We start from the raw sequence: 17,462 nt of genomic DNA, 5'->3' as shown, positions 1-17,462 counted from the left end.
GGATTGAATGGTGATAGGTCGTTGCCTGACGAGCGGAGGCAGAGTCTGGCTGGCAGAGTGGAATGGAATGGATAGGCTCGAAATGCTCGAATACCGAGGAGAAATTGGGAGAGATGGGGAGAGACGGATAGTGGCGCCTGCACACGCTCTCTTCTTGTAACAGCAGCAGGCAGCGTTTGTCTCACTCGTAATGTTTCTCGTGCCTCCGAACGTTCGACGAGAGCGTTAGGTAGGAAAGGCATTTCGGATTTAGGATCGGGAAGCTTCGCCGAACGAGGGCAAAGGCGATTGGACGACAGATAGAACGCGCGTTCTTTCAAATGTCGTTTCGTGCCGTGCCGTGGCGCAGACGCTGTGCACCCTGGCGGCTTTGGCAAGCGAGCTGCGAGCAAGGCAAGTGACCATCGGCGGCACACTATCACAGTCTTACAGTTCGCGCACGGCCGCCGCGACGAAACGACCGGTCTCCGATGTGGTAGTTAGTCCCGCGTGTGCTCGGAACTCCTAGGCCACACTCGCAACCCGTCCCACCGACCTTTACGCTATTCCCGATTCATACCACGAGGACCCTGACAAAACACCGCTATATCCGACTGTACTCGACTAACTCTGCATGATCGCATAAAATCATGCCGTATACCAGGCCGTACTACCTCCACTTTGGACTTTTATTCGCAATAATTGCTGTCAGTAATTCTGCCAGGTCTTGGGGTGAGTACTGTTCGACTAATATTTACATGTACGTTCCACGCCAGGTCCCCTCCCCTCCCCGCCTAGTCCATCGATCGAGATATTTTCGAAACGTGCGAGTCTCGGATTTAGAGTACGTCCGATTGGTCCTTTTATTGACTGAAAGTAGCAGAGATAGGGAAGCTCAGTGTGTTTACTGGATCGACCGTGATTCAATTTTGATAAATCGATATGTTTCGAGTGTCAGTGAGCAATAATAGAGGTAGAGATTGAATTTTAGTTGGCTATATTGGCCGGGTAAAGAGTGACAGTGTAAGGCACATCGTGACTTTAGCGCAGCTACGAGTGCGCCACCATTCGCGCGGCTCGACTAGTCACGTAGGCCACTTCTCCCGGCAAGCAACCGGAGCTCCTTACGGCGTGCAGTTTTGTATTGAATTACGCTAAGCGATGCTGAATGTAACCGATATCCTTCCCGTAACCGTGTGTTTAATAGGATATTCGTCGAATGGTCTCTGAATTTTTTTCCCCTGTCCTCGAGCAGTTTTACGTAACGAATGTCATTAAGGGTTACGCACGTAACGCTCTTCTCGCGGAATAGAATTAGGCTGAGAGTCTATCTCCGCACGTACACACGAATACTGTTAATTGATGAATGAACAGCACGATTGCTATTGGATGAACAGCCTTGAATCGTCGTCGAATAACGTACATAGTTCTATCTTGTACCTCATTCCCTTCCCCCGGACAAATAATCCCTTTTAATTGAGGCCAAATTAACGATCCGTCTCTTCTCGATTGAGCTTTTGGCGCTTCGAAGGAGATTTCACGCGGAGAAACCATCGAAGCCTTCGCTCCATTAGTTTTACGAGAACGTTAAATTTACAAAGTCAAGCATTCATAATTAGCTTTGACCTTTTACTCAATTAGCTGGTCTTACCATAGTAGCCTTAAAGATTTAGAGACTAAAGCTCGTGTTCAATTTCACTTTAAAATATCATTCTTACGAAGACCAATGCCATATTTTGTACAGATATATATATATATATATATATTATTTGTACAGATATGTGCTTTTCGTACGATATATGTTGTATTGCTTTAGGTTGCATTCCTAGTCACGCGCATAAAGCGTTCCAATTCTAAAACAAACGTGAAGCTCTAGTATACACAAGGACTGCGAAATATTGTTAAACTAGTAAAATATTTCAGTGGTATAGCTTTACGACTAATACAGCGTGAGTCAAAAACAAAAGGTTGCTACTGAATTTCAGGTTAAAGTATATTTTACAAATATCAATTCTGTATTTTGTACATGATACACCAGTAACAAGATTTTCGCAAAAGTTAGTAATAATGAGATAAAAAATTGACGTCACACACGTGTAAAAAGCATTCGAATTCTAAAACAAACGTATTCTTAGTAAAGTAGCACTCAAGAATATTGTTAAACCTTGCAAAATATTTCAGGAGTAGAGCTTTACGATAAATGCGACGTCGTTCAAATGTAAAATTCTACTGTTGAATCAAACGTTGAAATAATTTTTCCAAATGCAAGTTTAGTATTTTACATAAAAAAACATTTATGAAAACTTACTTTCAAGAGATACATATGTGTATCATTGTACAGTAGAAAAATACTGGAAAATTGGTGGGAATCGGTTGAATATTCCATGGAGCAGGGATTTACGCACGACAAGCGCAGTGCGATTCAAATGTAAACAATGAATAATTCGCATTTCCACGAACATTCGTGAAACAGGAGATATTTAGCATCATCGGGTAAAACTTGAGCGGACTATCTTATACTTTCGGTACTCCCGAGTTAACCGATGATCGACCTTATACGCTAATCAGTGTCCTCGGAAATACGAAAGCTTTGCGTTAAAGTTTAATAAGACGAAGAAAGCGCAATGGTTTGGAAAAAAAATATAAGTGTTACGATCTTTACGTAGAACGATAGTAAATAATTTATTTACTCAATGTACGATAACCCGTTGAGTTTTGCTCGTTCCTGATTACTTTTCTCCATCGGAGAGACGCAATAGACATCCGAGTGGTGTCATTGAATTATAAAAATGTTATTCCAGACGTTGGTAATTATTAATTAACAATTTATTATTTAATTACCTTCGCTCCAAGGATAAGGATTGTTAGGAGGCATATCGCGTTATTATATGTTACTCTTATTAAACTACATGGAATTCATTTTCATCCCGGAATCGGTTCTCAGCTTCGATAAATATTGCATTAAACATAAGTTTGACTGTGACGAAATATTTGTGGGATTTGTTATTAATTTGTATATTTACGTGTACAAGCTGTACAAAAATCATTATTCCTTCATTTTACTGGCAAAAGCTACAACGACCGCTATTTGTTCAATTTATATTCTAATTTACCTATACAAACTACGAAAACCGCTATTTGTTCACTCTATCCTCCATTTTACCTACGCAAGCTATGACGAGCGTTATTCGTTCATTAAATATACAAGCTACAGAAATTGTTATTAATTTATACATTTACCTCGTTAAAATTATAATCATCAACCGTTCGATTAATTGCTTAAATTAATTTTTCCAGATCAGGCAGTCGTAATCGGACGCGACGTGAATTTCTTTGCTAATAAGACACTCGTGGGTGAAGCCAAAATTGCTGACGCTGCTGACCTGAGCAGCGCAGCGTACGATGATACCACTCACACGATGTTCTTGAGCGACACCAAAGGAAACTACTCCCTCTTCAGCAACGATCTCAAGCAGGCCGAATTCCAGCCAAAACCAATCCTCAAGAGTAAGTTCAATGACCTTTCGATAATTTTCTACTCCAAGAGAAATCACTGGGAAAGTTACATTACCAGTTGCATTTACATGTCTCTGCTTTGCAGAGTTTTTGCGTAGCTCCCCACCATTCTTTGAGTGATCAATTAATCGCAGAGGTTCGTCATTTTTATCGGCCTTAAACCGTAACGACTTTCCTTTAAGGCCTTTGAGCTGATAAGCCATCTGAATGAAAACTAACATAAGAGGTCTCGTACAACGATAATCCTCGTTGAGCAATCTGGGATAAAATTGGCGAATTTCTAAGTTCAATTTCATTGCTAAATCAGAGCAGGGATTTTTACTGATTTGCTTGTTTGGTTTGCAGGGGAAAACGGTAGCTATATCTTTGGAATAGCCTTCCACGTGAAATCTCGGACCTTGTTCTGGACGGATGCTGGACTTTCCGCCATTGTGAAAATGCACATTCCGCTGAACGGTCCACCAGGGGAGCCAAAAGTGTTACACGATCACCTGAATCCACGTGGTATAGCGTTAGACGTGTGTAACAGGTGTGCATCGACATTTGCCACACACAGTGTGCTCGTTTCCTCCTCTCTTTTCCTTATTTGCTCCAACCTTTGACCTGTCGTAAATACAGGTTCATTAAAGTATAATAAATTAATGCAGCTCGAAGCTCAACTGTGGAATATTGTTATAAGGTTAAAGATTAAAATATTTTAAATTCTTCTTGTAGCCACCTGTACTGGACCAACGTGGACGGATCGAACAGCAGTATTGAACGTTCGAGCTTGGACGGTACAAATAGAACGACAGTTTTGAGCAAAGAACTGTACGAGCCTTTGGGAATTACCATTGATCATGCCGAAGGTCGACTTTACTGGACCGACGACAAGGAAGGGATTCATTACCAGATCGAAAGCAGCGACCTTGATGGATCTTCGAGGGAGATCGTTCATCGAGGAAGAAGGCAGCAGCCTGTACATCTTGCCGTTGACAGGGATAACGTCTACTGGACGGACTTCGCCAGAGTCACAGTCTGGTACCTGCCAAAACATTCGAATACCAGTGATGACCCAGTTCTTTTTAAAAACTACGACCATACAGACTTTGATCCCAAAGGGATCTTGACTCGAGACAATTCTGGTAATATCAATTGTGCCTTGATAAAACCAACGCGGAGAGAGAAAGACGTGGTTAAGCCAGCTACAGTAGTCCTGCCTCAATCTATTCAATCGTACAATAATTTAACCACCAGCACGGAGGAAACCGACTCTACCGCAGATATACCGCCAACTTGTCTCAATGATGGATACTTTGATAAAACTAGCGGTTCCTGCAAGTGTAAGCCAGGGTAAGAAGCCACTGGAGCTGGCGCAAATCGACCTAATTTTTTTTTATTACTTTGTAGAAATTGCTGCTATTTGCTCCATGTCTTTACAGATTCTCTGGAGCTGTTTGCGAAGTCTCTTTATGTTACAATCACTGCCTAACGGGTAACTGCTTCATTAATAACTTTGGCCTGCCAGAATGCAAGTGTCCAAAACCATTCGGTGGACATCGCTGCGAGAAAGACTTGTGCGATGGTTATTGCCTTAACGATGGTTACTGTAAAGTGGAGAATGGAAAACCGTCTTGTAAATGCAAAATGTCCACTGGGCCTCGATGTGAGAGTTTGTACGATATACTTGAAATTTGTGCCATGTATTGCGCAAGTGGTCAATCAGTAAACCTCAGAACAATAAACGTTGATACTTGCAGGTATGATTTTAACGCTGAGACACAGAATTTATATTTTGTCTCTCACTTTTTATAATCTGCTACATGTTAAATTTTATTCAACAGCTGCGAACAATCAAATCATACAGCCGAGGAAATTAAGAGCTACAACGAAGATTTTGCTTACGTCGCGCTCTTACCAATACTCATTAGTCTTGTTGTCATGCTTATTCTAGTGATCGGCGTGCTAAGTTATTATGTCAACAAATTAAGACGAAGGCCACGGATTAAAAAGCGCTTCGTAGTTCGAAAAGGCGGTATCACGCCACTTACGTCCAGACCACAGATACCGGACAATCAATGCGAGATTACCATCGAAAATTGCTGCAACATGAATATCTGTGAAACCGTGAGTGTGGCATCTCCTAAATAATCTTCTGTGTGTCGCATTTCATTCTGTTTGTAAATACGAATTTTTCATATATTTATTATCAGTAAGAGGAACAATTGCATCCCCTTTTGTGACCAAATAGTATTCACTCTTCATTTATCACGTAATGAATGCAAAATGCATTTTTTTTCAAGTTTTGAGTTATTTTGCGAGAAAACATTTTTCACCCTTGCTATATATTTACCACGTGTTTTATTTTTTTTTCATCTTGCTTTTATTGTAGTATGTTTTTTTTTTGTAAGCGCACTACACCTTAAGCATGTATTAGTACCGCCTGAATCATTTCGTTGCATTATTTATAGGTGTAATGGCGAGAGTACCTAATTTAGATTTGAAAGTTTTAATTTTAAGGCTTTAGAATGCTTATCGTAGGGCGAACTCTCCACTGCTAGTTTGGGAATTCATGCTTCGACGCACGTTTTACTTAGATTAAGGAAAAAACTTTAGAAAGGAATAATTCTTTTACAGCCATGCTTTGAGCCAAATCTTCGCACACCGACGTCGAGAGGTAATAGCCTAAAAAAAGAGGAGAAGAACTCTTTGTTGGATAATATGGAGGGTAACTTGTGCTAGTATAGATTGCTGACGCATCGCCGCACGAAATGACGAAAGCTTTATAAACTCTACATTAAGCTCACCGGAGCTTCTTCCCTATGCCTGGAAAAGCTCGACGTGTGTAAATAATGGGAAGAGTACTAAATAGTATTGTTGTTAAGTTTGGCAGTGACTGCATATAGGAAGAGTATACCCGTGGGCCAATGCACCACCGATAATTTATCATTTTTTTAGGCGGAAAACCAAAGGTCTTTTTAAAAAGTCCAATTTTCTTATTACGTCGCAGTAGGGCTGTGTTTATACAATCATGTGTTTCAGCTAATCATTGTCATGCAATTTTTCGTTATATATTTACTTTCTTCATGAGAACTTTTATATATATATGGAAGAACAAATCGCTCTGACGAACTTTAAGATAGATAGAAATAATCGAAATGTCGGACGTGGAAAATCCAAATGAAAATGATTATTATTATCAAGCGCTTAGATATAATGTGATAAATTAATCGTATTTTTATAATTCATTTCCATCTCACATGTATCATAGAATTCTTTTGAAGAGAATTCAAATGTAATCGACAAAACAATTTTCGCCACGTTTAAACAATTTTCTCAAGAGCTTATTATACACATATACGTATAAAGTTGACAAATCAATTTGTTTTGAATTTCATTTACGAGCGAAAGAAACAACTGAGAAGATTTTCACGAAACGTATTTGAGGCATTTCTGCATTAACGAAAGTAGCAGATAATCAATATTGGTTGGTGCGTCTCTTTCCAAGTATATTTTATACCGCAAAGAGAATACAAAAGTTGCCTTAAGCGTAGACCATGCTCAAATTATCATTGAGTACATTTCTCCAGAATCTATCCATTGGAAATGTACACTCATCTCGTAATAATGTGATTTAATTTTCATTATTTTATTGGGTCATTCTCATAGAACCCTTACACATTCGATGACAAATTTAAAGTAAGTCGTTCGGTCGTAATCTAATCACAATAATGTATCTCTTGGCTTAAACGGAGAAAACACGATCGTTTGTTAGAAATGAAGGAGAATTGAAAGAATGACTTTTGATAATGATATCTATACAATAATTGCAGCTATCTTTCCACATTGCAATTGCTGTGCTTCAACGGGAATCAATCTAATTTGAAATAGGCAACTGTTTAGATTGAACCTTATACCCCTTATACACACCAAAGTCTTTTATGATTTTGTTTTTTATTTGTTATGAATAATTTGTTTCTTAGTTGAATCAATGTTTCACGTCATTTGTACAATTGTCTGTTAAGTTATTAAAATACGGACTGATGTTCCTCTCGTCATGACGAGCAAGTAAAAAAAAAAAACATGACGGCTCGGTTTCCTCTGTCCTTTGTAAGACAGATGCTGTTTAAATTAATTTGTGCTTCTTCAATAATAGTACATAATTTTATACCAAGGATTTGCGTTATTCAGTAGTTAACTATATAAGGAAAACTAAGACATAACAAAATTAGATAACGCAAAGCCACGTTGTCTTCGGAAAATAATCCTCTCCCACACACTCATCCCCAGAGATGGGATAGTGGATTTATGGTGAAAGGGTTGTGTTCCTAATTTAGTCATTCAGATTCATTATATGCAATATGTGCAATATATTTATAAATGCATATAGGAGATGAGAGCTCCATTTACGTCTTATCAGAAATACCCCGATAAAGGTTTGATTTTATCTGTCGCTATTTCTAAACACTTAAATTCAAGTACTTATAATGTTACTTGCGATATAAAGAAATGTTTCTTTATGTACTTATATTATCTACTTCAATGCATATCATTACGATTGAAATTGGTTCAGTTGAACTACTTAACACGTAACATTTTGCATATGATGTATCCTAAAGCGACCGTTATAAAAATTAGTTACTATTGTATACTGATAATAGAAATAAAATGGATATTTCTCTCTAAACCCATTGTATTCTTTTTCCTGTTTGTTACTACAGTCGCTTGTACACGTAAATGACAAAAGCGGTAAACAATAAGCACCATTTTATAGATTAACGTACGTGAATGTAAGTGAACTAAAGAGACAAAATATTTAGTAGTTTAATAGATAAATTATCTCTTTATTATATATAAATATTTCCTTATCAATACTTATATTTTTAATCTATTTTAATTCAAGTTTCATTACAGATATGAATCCTAAATCTTTCAAGAATCATCAGCTAACTGAGTGGTAGGTATAATAACTTTTTCACCTGGCTTAAATGCTGGCATACCAAGATAGGGACAACTGGCACAGCGAAATGCATCACCGAGGTAACACTACAAAATAAAATGATGAGTATAGTTTTTACATATCCTTCAATTAATAAGCATCTATTAAAAAAGTTACAATTGACACATACACTGCCACATGAAGATTTTGGAGCATTCGCATCAGACTTTTTGCCACTTAATTCCTCGGCTAACCCACAAGAGCAATCCTTACATGCTTTTCGTTTACCTGTAGTACCACATACTGAAAGCAATATAATATTAGAAGCATCTATAAGTCATTATGCCTTAAGTTTCATTACTATAAACCAAATTTACCTTTTAAGCTTTCAGCTTGTGGCTTTAAAATATCATTTTCATCCAACAAATCATTGTCATCTATTAAATCATCATCTGCAATGTTCTCTAACTTCCATATATTTGGCTTGTTTGTTGAAAATGAAATTTTAACTTGGGAACCAACCTATTAAATAACAAAATAGATGTCAAACTACCTATTATATAGTTTACTACACTTTTGCTATTACCTCAAAGGATGGCTTGTGTGCGGTGGTTTGATAAACATCAATATCATTACCAAAGATTTTTGACAAACAGTTGTTAGATTCATATGTTCTATCAAGTTTCTGTCCTTTTAAACCATCCGCATTAAAACCATTTATTATCAGACTCGATATTCGATCTGGATTTGATGGCTCATAAACAGCAATTAAGCCATCTGGCATTAAAACTCTCAAAGATTCTTTTAAAATTTCAATATCATGTTCATAATGATTTTTTAGAATGTATATAATTACATTTACTGAGGACTTATCAAAATTACCTATGAAAATGAAACATTTGTTTAAATTAACTAATCATTAGACTTGTAATATAAATGTGATATACCAACGTTTTTGGAATTCCTGTACATTAACAATTGATGATTGTTCAATAGTGCCTCCTAATTTTTTAACAGTTTCCCTCAGATCTGCTATGTCACTATCAGTAATATCTGGATATACTACAGCAGCAACTTTATCACACTTTCTGATGTACTGATCCATTTTTAGTTCATATGTTTATGTCTTGTATGTGTTATTAAAATTTCTACAATTTTTTATATTTGTCTGTTATATACTCCTTAAAAGCAGCTGATAACAACAATGTATTTTTTACGATAAAGATAACCAAGAAGTAAATCAACCTTTGCACCTTAATAATATAAAATATAACTAATCGAAAAGAGAAATTAATCGATACTCACAAATCTAAATTGATCGATATACTGCGAAACAATCGAGATCATTAGTCGAAAGTTTCGATAATCGATAGCTTCACGTTAATCATTGCATCAGCTGTTTCCCGCTAACCTATTATTTACGCGTATTTACAATTTCACCACGCACCACGCTGAACAAAAATCACAAAATAACAGTAAAGGAAAAGGGTCAAAACTTCGAAAGTATCGTTGAATAAACTGAATACCTCACTAGTCGCTATTTACTGTTAAAGTGATTAGTGATAGACACTATATTTTCTTCAGTTTTGTGATTGTACACAATTAAAAGACAAACACAAATATCAGGTAGATATTAAACATTACTTCCTGTATAATATTTGCATGTTTTAATATGAAAATCATTTTGATATTTAACATATATTTTCGCGGAATAATTCTAATAGTAGGTTAGAATTATATATTATTGAAAATCATTTTCATATAGGCTCAGACACTTTTTTATTAGTTTTACAATGTTATTAACTAAGTATTGTAAGATGCTGATTTGCCGATTAATGTTTAATTAGTAATTTAAATTAACCAAAAGCTTTGGTAATGTGCCTGACCCTTTATGAAATTATGGGATAATATGTAGCTGAAGCACTCCCATACATTATTTAACAGGGCTATACCAATATGAAAGAGAAGACTTCTTTGCTGGTTCCTCCAGCTCTAGTTCGTGGTATGACAAGCTTAGACCGTAGTGCATTTGACACCATTGTTAAGATACCATATCTGTTTTTATTTAAATCAGCTCTATATAAACTTATGCCCGTGTTAAAAAAGTATTTGCTTAAGATTCAAAAATTAAAGCCAATACAAAATAAGGACAAGGGTACCATGGTTTATTTGAATCCAGAGAGAATATCAAAATTCGAAGACTTTACCAAAGAGGATCAGGTAGCAATAAAGGGTCATTATGATCATTTTGGTACAACAGATGTAAAGTTGGTTTATGAAAATTTTAGATTCAATGAAATTCTCAAAGCTGTTATGCCTCAAAATATAGAGGCTCCAGTCTCTTTTAGCCAAGTCGGTCATATAGTTCATTTGAATTTACGTGATTCACATTTACCTTTTAAATCATTAATTGGACAAGTTTATTTGGATACAGTTCCAAGAACTAAAACAGTTATAAACAAGACCAATACGATTGACACCACATTTAGACATTTTAATATGGAGATTCTAGCTGGTGAAAAAGAGACAGTAACAACTGTTAAAGAGAATGGCTTTACTTATAAATTTGATTTTGCACAAGTTTATTGGAATCCTAGATTAAGTACGGAACATGGAAATTTAGTCTCACTATTAAAATCCGGGGATGTTTTATATGATGTGTTTGCCGGTGTAGGACCCTTTTCTATACCTGCTGCAAAAAAAGGTGTAAAAGTTTACGCAAATGATTTGAATCCTGAATCCTATAAATGGCTTCAAAAAAATGCAAAGATTAATAAAGTGACAGAGAAAATGAACTTCTTCAATATGGATGGTAGAGATTTTTTAAAAGCTGTAGTTAAAGAGACCAGCCTAAATAGAAGGGATAAAAATGAAGGAGGATCTGAGCACATAGCAATGAATTTACCTTCATTAGCTGTGGAATTTTTAGATGTGTTTACAAATTGGTTAACAAATGATGAAATAAGCAAAATTTGTCTTTCACCACCCATTGTACATCTTTACTGCTTTGTAAAATGTCAGAAAGGGGATGACCCAGTGGATTTAGCAAAAGCACTTATAGAAAAGCAGTTTAATCATAAGTCAACTAAAGATTATTTAATTTCTATACACAATGTGAGAGATGTATCTCCGAATAAAGAAATGATGTGCATATCGTTTCGTTTAACCGAGAATATTTTAAGAGGCGGGGAGCCAGCAACGAAGAGGTTAAGAATAGACGAAGATACTGATTCACAAATTAATGATACAATTGTAGGAAATAATGGGAAAGAAGAAGGGTCAGCAGAAAACAAACAAAGCTTTCAAAGTAGCGACAGTTCGCAGCATCAAATTAAAAGCAAAAGCTCAAAAAGTGATGACTAAACTTAACAAAGTAAGTCTTGCTAATTGGCATAAGATTTCATGAATAAGATAATTTGTAAAGATTTATTGAGGGATGAAAACAAAAAATTTACTTTTGTTTAGTTGGACATAAAAAAAGAAAAGGTAACTCGTAAGGATAAAGTGGAACGCATAGATAAGCAACTGGAAGAACTACGCAAGGAGGCGGTAGAAACGAAGAAATCGCCCATTTTGAAGCCCACAAAATTGAACCCAACACCACCTAAAAATAAGAAATCAGCCCGAAAAGCCCCAGTGAAAACTGATGCGGCGACCTCTTTGGTAGAGAAGATGCAAATATAACTAATAAGAGGAAATCAAATCATTACACAAACAAATAAATACTATATTGAATTATTCTATGTATCGTTTTACATAATGTGCTCTCAGTTGAGTACACAACGTATTCAACGCTATGTTCGATAACACTATTTTTCTTAATGTAAAGCAAACTGATAATGTTTTATGTAAATAAATGTCTACGTGAGTACGTGTTTCATTATTTCTTGCTTACTTATCACCAATATTCATTACTACCCATCTCTGTCAATCCATATATATTCCTGTTATTAATCTTACCCCAAACTTTTTAGCAACATACGTTTGATCAACGGTGAGCATCATGGAGAAATATACAGCCTGTTTGATCGTGATTGGAGATGAAATCTTGCGTGGACAAGTCATAGACCTCAACACGTCATACCTGGCAAAGAATTTAAGGAAGGCCGGAATAAAGCTTTGTAAAGTGACTGTAATCCCTGACAACGTGTGTATCTCTTGTTTGAAGTAAGATTAAAGATCTTTGATACGTCCCTCGCGTAACCGAGACTCATGCGTTAGGTAAGCGACATTGCTGATGAGATTCAGAAGAGCTTCGAGCGTTTCACGAACGTTTTCACTTCCGGTGGTGTTGGCCCTACGCACGACGACGTTACCTACGAAGCGGTTGCCAAAGCATTTGACCTGAAAATCGAACAAAACCAAGAGTTGACCGGACTGTACACGCGATTACTATCTGGAAAACCGGATATCGCTCGTTTGGCGCTAGCCCCAAGCACTTCTGAGATCGTTTACGTTCAATCCAATGGTATGTACGAATTAACCTCTTGAACATTATAATTTAGAAATGAGGTTTTTGATTTCTGCTGACATCTATATCTACAAGCGCCTAAAATTCTTGTCATTGAATTTATTTGGGACCGGTATAATTGAATAAGCTTCTTATCTTACTAAATCAAATACAACCGTGTTTGATATAATTTTTTTATCGAGGTATTTTTAAATTTATATGATGAAATAAGACGGATATCGAAAGTTTTCATAATTAATGATTGTGAGTAAATAGATAAATAAATATGAATATTTGCAGAAACCTACGCGGTGATAAAAGTAAAGAACGTTTATGTACTTCCCGGCTCGCCAAAATATTTTCAGCCTGCAGTCGATACAATCATTCCTAAACTCGAGGGGAGTACTCCGTTATGTTTTGAATACATTGATGTGCATCAGTGTGAATTGTCAATTATTGAAGTCTTGGACGAACAAGCGGCTCGTTGGAAAAATAAGGTTAACATTGGAAGTTATCCTCAACAGTCGCAACAACCTCTTACCAGAATCACATTGGAAGGCTCTAAGGAAGACGTAGCATTAGCAAGAGCAGAAATAATGAGCTCCTTGAAGGATTCATCAGTAGTGTTTGGCCTTGAACAAGCAAAATCGATAATGTTGGACGAAGATAAGCACGTAAAACAAGCTTTGGATGTTTTGGAGGAGTGCTATGATAGGTGAGTATATTTTCGTATGATGTTCAGTTTGTATTTTTCAACGTCAAATACTTGTCTTTAACCTGTGAATCTTTAGGTTTCAAGCCAAAGAGATTTTCATAAGTTTTAATGGCGGAAAAGATGGTACCGTTGTTCTCCACTTGGCGGCGACAGTAGCAAAATTACGAAATGCTTCGTCGTTGATCTGTTTGTACGTGACAAACGACACTTTTTCCGAGGTAATCTAACATTTGTTTAATTAAATTAATGATGACGCAAAAGAAAAAATATGGCAAGTTTAAAATGTTTTTATAGGTTGACGAATTTGTAGAACAGGCAGCGTCATATTACGGATTAACTTTGGTGCGTAAGGACGGTTCGATTCGTTCCTCTGTAGAAAGACTCTTGGAGGAGAAGCCAAACTTGAAGGCTAGTTTAATGGGGGTGCGCAAAGGAGATCCAGGCTCGGAAAAATTAAGTTTTTTCAGCATTACCGATCCGGGATGGCCCTCGTTAACGAGGGTCAATCCAATATTAAACTGGTCGTATAATCAAGTTTGGAAATTTTTATTAAAATATAACGTGCCCTATTGTAAATTGTACGACCAAGGTTACACGAGTATTGGTACAAAATCGACAACCTTGCCAAATCCTCTTTTAAAGGATCCTAACAGTCCATCTTATTTACCAGCCTATGTGCTAGTAGATGATTCCACTGAACGAAATGGCAGGGAATAATAGTAATTTTTTAGAATTTACTTAGTTATGTTTTAGATAATATTTCAACGGGCAACTCATATTTTAAGATTTTTATGCAATTCCGAATAATTTTTAAATTGTTATTGTTATATGTATTTAAAGTTAAAGAATCGAGAGAGGCTTTTATAAGAAAAAGGATCCATAAAAAAATAGAACAAAGTATTGCAATTAGGAAGGCAGTGTTCGTTTGCATACGCTGTGCGTAAAATCGCATTTGCCTAATTAAAGTATTGCTTGCAGAAGTTTGCCTCGAAAAACTATTTTAAGCACTGTTTAAGACCATCATACAATGCATCTTGTACCGTGTATGAGACATATAAAGCAGTTATTTTTTTACACGAAACAACAAGTGTCATTTCAATATTACCATTCCTGTTGTTTCTAAAAGTTTTAATTACCACATGGTACTTGGACGTTATTATATTAATTAAAAGAAATGGAGAAGAGGTATAAGATACAAACAAGAGTATAATAATCTATTGAGAAAGTTAAAATGCGTACTGTCCTTCCTCTGGGGCAAATGTTTGACTTTGATGCCCTTTCTTGCTGACGGCTGGCAACTGGAGGATGATCCTCGGCTAATCTTGTGGGGAAGCCCCATAGCTGCGGCGTGGGATTAGGGTTTCTCGAATTTGACCTAGTGCGAGAATATAAAGCGTGTGTGGTTAGTGGTTTCGGGATAAGGCAAAGGACTGGCTAACGGTGTGGCCGACATGTCAAACGACAGCATTCATTGGGAGGCGAGAATTTCTCCAGCAGGACCACCACGTTTGCTAGGATGGAACGTCCCTCCTGAAGAATTAGTCCACATACCAGAGCACTGGCTGGTCTATCCAGAGCCAAACGCTTCCCTTCATTATCTCTTAGCCTTATTGTACATTCTTTTCACTTTCATCGCTTTACTCGGCAATGGACTTGTCTTATGGATATTCTGCGCGTGAGTGATAATTTTATAAAATATAATACACACATTCCCTTTTTTTAATCAGCATTAAGGGGTACATTTAATTGCGTTGACAACTTTTTTTCTAAAGGCCAATGCTTTCGACAGTTTTTTCAGATAATATGTTAATGTATAATTTAAGGGAAGAGATACATTTTTCTTTAAAAGAAATGATTTTAAGGAAAGATTTTCTCTATATTTTAGGAACTTTAATATTTAATAATTTACATATTGATATAAAAGAGTAATTTTTTTAATTATCAATTAACGTAAGATTGTGCCTTCATATCGGCAATTATTTAGAGCAATCAGCGGTATTTTAAAAACGATAGGAGCTCCATTTTTGTTATACAAATCTTAAACCAATAGAATATGAATTAATGTCCTTTCTTAAACTTTTTAAGAATTCCAAATACATTAAATGAAATTAAAAACAGGCACATTTTTGGTCTTATAAAATGGAGTTCCAAAAGTATTTTTCTTACTAAAAAATATATGTAATAAAAGGATTTGTTTTAAACTTTTAAATGTACCTCAAATTTCCTTTGAATCAAGCATTTACCAGATAATTGTTTCTAAAATATCATATAGGAATATTAATATCCGAAGTAGCATAGCCAACTTATACGCATACAAACGCGATGACAAATATAAAAAGAGTAAATCAAAAAACAGAAGGCTCTATTTGAAAAAAAATTAACAACAATCTTTATAACCAAGAAACAATGGTCTTTAGAAACAAATACAAGCGTCGTTAAATGTGAAATATTTTGAAGGTCGTGTGAAGATAATGCACACTTTAATAACGCTTTTAAAAGATAGAACTGATCTTTCATTCAAGAGCTCAATCGTTGAGGACACCATCGAACATGTTCGTCGTAAATCTGGCGCTTTGCGACTTTTTCATGATGCTGAAAGCGCCCATCTTTATTTACAACTCATTTAACACTGGCTTTGCGTTGGGAAACTTGGGATGTCAAATTTTCGCCTTCATCGGCTCCCTCAGTGGAATTGGTGCAGCCATGACAAACGCAGCAATAGCCTACGATAGATACAGGTAATGAATTATAACAATAGTGTAAGATAACATACCGTGGGTTATGTTTAGGAAAGATTTGATTCTCATATTCGAATAGTACAATAGCGAGGCCACTGGACGGAAAGCTCTCCCGAGGTCAGGTTATGCTGTTCATCCTGGTGATCTGGGTTTACGTATTGCCCTGGTCACTGATGCCGTTGATGGGAGTGTGGGGCCGTTACGTGCCCGAAGGCTTCCTAACCAGCTGCACCTTTGACTACCTGACAGATACTGCGGAGATTCGATACTTCACAGCTACAATATTCGTTTTCGCTTACGCTTTCCCTATGTCGCTTATCCTGTACTACTACAGCCAAATAGTTAGTCACGTGATAAATCACGAAAAAGCTCTACGGGAGCAAGCAAAGAAGATGAATGTTGAGAGCCTAAGAAGCAACGCGGGATCCAATGCTGAATCAGCGGAGATTCGTATAGCCAAGGTTTTTTGCAACTGTCCGATCATTCCGTTCCTTTAGTTGATCATATTATATATCGTATGGCGTTTATTCTAGGCCGCCATTACAATTTGCTTCCTATTCGTCGCTGCTTGGACCCCGTACGGAGTGACGGCTATGATTGGTGCGTTTGGCAACAAAGCACTGTTGACTCCTGGCGTCACGATGATTCCTGCTTGCTTCTGCAAAAGCGTAGCTTGTGTCGACCCGTATGTTTACGCCATCAGTCATCCCAAATACAGGTATCGTTATTCTTCATCATCGACGAGAGTACGTTAATTTTTGTTATCATTACTATTTTTGTGATTAGGTTAGAATTGCAAAAACGATTACCTTGGCTGGAGCTTCAAGAGAAACCACCGGCGTCCGATTCTACCAGCACGACTACAGAAACTGTTCAACCAGCATCCAGCTAATTTTTTTATACCCTTCATATCCGACATATCTCTCTATCCTTCTTCAATACAATCCGCTGACAATCGCGTACCTTAACTGTTTATTGGTTATACAATCACTAAACGTGTCAACTGCAATACTAATATGGATTCTGTTGTTTATTGTTTTTGACGTAAAGCTACCATATGTATTCTTGTACGAAATGAATTAACGACACAGTGAAATAAAGATCCTGACATTTGAAACACCCATACGCTGTAGACTAAGATGCAAG

General features: G+C 36.7%; 4 protein-coding genes across 6 annotated transcripts; 3 read left to right on the top strand and 1 right to left on the bottom strand.

Moving 5' to 3' along the window:
• The first annotated feature begins 425 nt into the window (after window positions 1-425).
• cue (Protein cueball) lies at window positions 426-7,649 on the top strand. Of its 2 annotated transcripts, none has more exons than XM_066728902.1 (7): window positions 426-711; window positions 3,277-3,486; window positions 3,841-4,024; window positions 4,210-4,827; window positions 4,917-5,234; window positions 5,319-5,601; window positions 6,112-7,649. In XM_066728902.1, exons 1-7 carry the CDS (start codon window positions 630-632, stop codon window positions 6,214-6,216), a joined length of 1,800 nt encoding a protein of 599 aa, XP_066584999.1. In that variant the 5' UTR covers window positions 426-629; the 3' UTR covers window positions 6,217-7,649. The 2 variants fall into 2 exon arrangements, with proteins under 2 accessions (XP_066584999.1, XP_066585000.1); XM_066728903.1 differs by lacking the exon at window positions 426-711 and adding an exon at window positions 853-952.
• A 648-nt stretch (window positions 7,650-8,297) lies between these two features.
• CIAPIN1 (cytokine induced apoptosis inhibitor 1) lies at window positions 8,298-9,666 on the bottom strand. The gene is made up of 5 exons (XM_066728907.1): window positions 9,365-9,666; window positions 9,000-9,295; window positions 8,791-8,935; window positions 8,604-8,716; window positions 8,298-8,520 (listed from the first exon to the last, which is right to left on the bottom strand). Exons 1-5 carry the CDS (start codon window positions 9,516-9,518, stop codon window positions 8,407-8,409), a joined length of 822 nt encoding a protein of 273 aa, XP_066585004.1. The 5' UTR covers window positions 9,519-9,666; the 3' UTR covers window positions 8,298-8,406.
• Window positions 9,667-9,792: 126 nt separating this feature from the next.
• LOC136774533 (tRNA (guanine(37)-N1)-methyltransferase-like) lies at window positions 9,793-14,678 on the top strand. 2 transcript variants are annotated; one of them, XM_066728905.1, is made up of 6 exons: window positions 9,793-10,039; window positions 12,388-12,560; window positions 12,635-12,881; window positions 13,164-13,578; window positions 13,655-13,796; window positions 13,873-14,678. In XM_066728905.1, the coding sequence occupies exons 2-6, from the start codon at window positions 12,417-12,419 to the stop codon at window positions 14,293-14,295; spliced, it is 1,371 nt and encodes a 456-aa protein (XP_066585002.1). In that variant the 5' UTR covers window positions 9,793-10,039; window positions 12,388-12,416; the 3' UTR covers window positions 14,296-14,678. The 2 variants fall into 2 exon arrangements, with proteins under 2 accessions (XP_066585002.1, XP_066585001.1); XM_066728904.1 differs by lacking the exons at window positions 12,388-12,560; window positions 12,635-12,881; window positions 13,164-13,578; window positions 13,655-13,796; window positions 13,873-14,678 and adding exons at window positions 10,358-11,786; window positions 11,879-12,284.
• A 306-nt stretch (window positions 14,679-14,984) lies between these two features.
• Rh3 (Rhodopsin 3) lies at window positions 14,985-17,437 on the top strand. The gene is made up of 5 exons (XM_066728906.1): window positions 14,985-15,253; window positions 16,101-16,316; window positions 16,396-16,777; window positions 16,850-17,034; window positions 17,103-17,437. Exons 1-5 carry the CDS (start codon window positions 15,030-15,032, stop codon window positions 17,206-17,208), a joined length of 1,113 nt encoding a protein of 370 aa, XP_066585003.1. The 5' UTR covers window positions 14,985-15,029; the 3' UTR covers window positions 17,209-17,437.
• The last annotated feature ends 25 nt before the right edge of the window (window positions 17,438-17,462 follow it).

This window comes from Prorops nasuta, unplaced genomic scaffold (genome assembly GCF_024137725.1).
Source record: "Prorops nasuta isolate Cenicafe-Biocafe unplaced genomic scaffold, Cenicafe_Pnas_1.2 PNAS00006, whole genome shotgun sequence".
NCBI classification, from domain to species: Eukaryota; Metazoa; Arthropoda; class Insecta; order Hymenoptera; family Bethylidae; genus Prorops; species Prorops nasuta.
Note: the sequence above shows the minus strand (reverse complement) of the source record. Positions and strands in the feature narration are given on the sequence as shown.

Coding starts and splice junctions, on each gene's coding strand:
- cue (XM_066728902.1), top strand. CDS start 630: ATGCCGTATACCAGGCCGTACTACCTCCACTTTGGACTTTTATTCGCA. Junction 712..3,276: donor TAATTCTGCCAGGTCTTGGG/GTGAGTACTGTT, acceptor TAATTTTTCCAG/ATCAGGCAGTCGTAATCGGA. Junction 5,235..5,318: donor ATAAACGTTGATACTTGCAG/GTATGATTTTAA, acceptor TTTATTCAACAG/CTGCGAACAATCAAATCATA.
- CIAPIN1 (XM_066728907.1), bottom strand. CDS start 9,518: ATGGATCAGTACATCAGAAAGTGTGATAAAGTTGCTGCTGTAGTATAT. Junction 8,936..8,999: donor CACACAAGCCATCCTTTGAG/GTAATAGCAAAA, acceptor GTTATTTAATAG/GTTGGTTCCCAAGTTAAAAT. Junction 8,717..8,790: donor ACAAGCTGAAAGCTTAAAAG/GTAAATTTGGTT, acceptor TATTGCTTTCAG/TATGTGGTACTACAGGTAAA.
- LOC136774533 (XM_066728904.1), top strand. CDS start 10,370: ATGAAAGAGAAGACTTCTTTGCTGGTTCCTCCAGCTCTAGTTCGTGGT.
- Rh3 (XM_066728906.1), top strand. CDS start 15,030: ATGTCAAACGACAGCATTCATTGGGAGGCGAGAATTTCTCCAGCAGGA. Junction 16,778..16,849: donor CGGAGATTCGTATAGCCAAG/GTTTTTTGCAAC, acceptor CGTTTATTCTAG/GCCGCCATTACAATTTGCTT. Junction 17,035..17,102: donor ATCAGTCATCCCAAATACAG/GTATCGTTATTC, acceptor TTTTGTGATTAG/GTTAGAATTGCAAAAACGAT.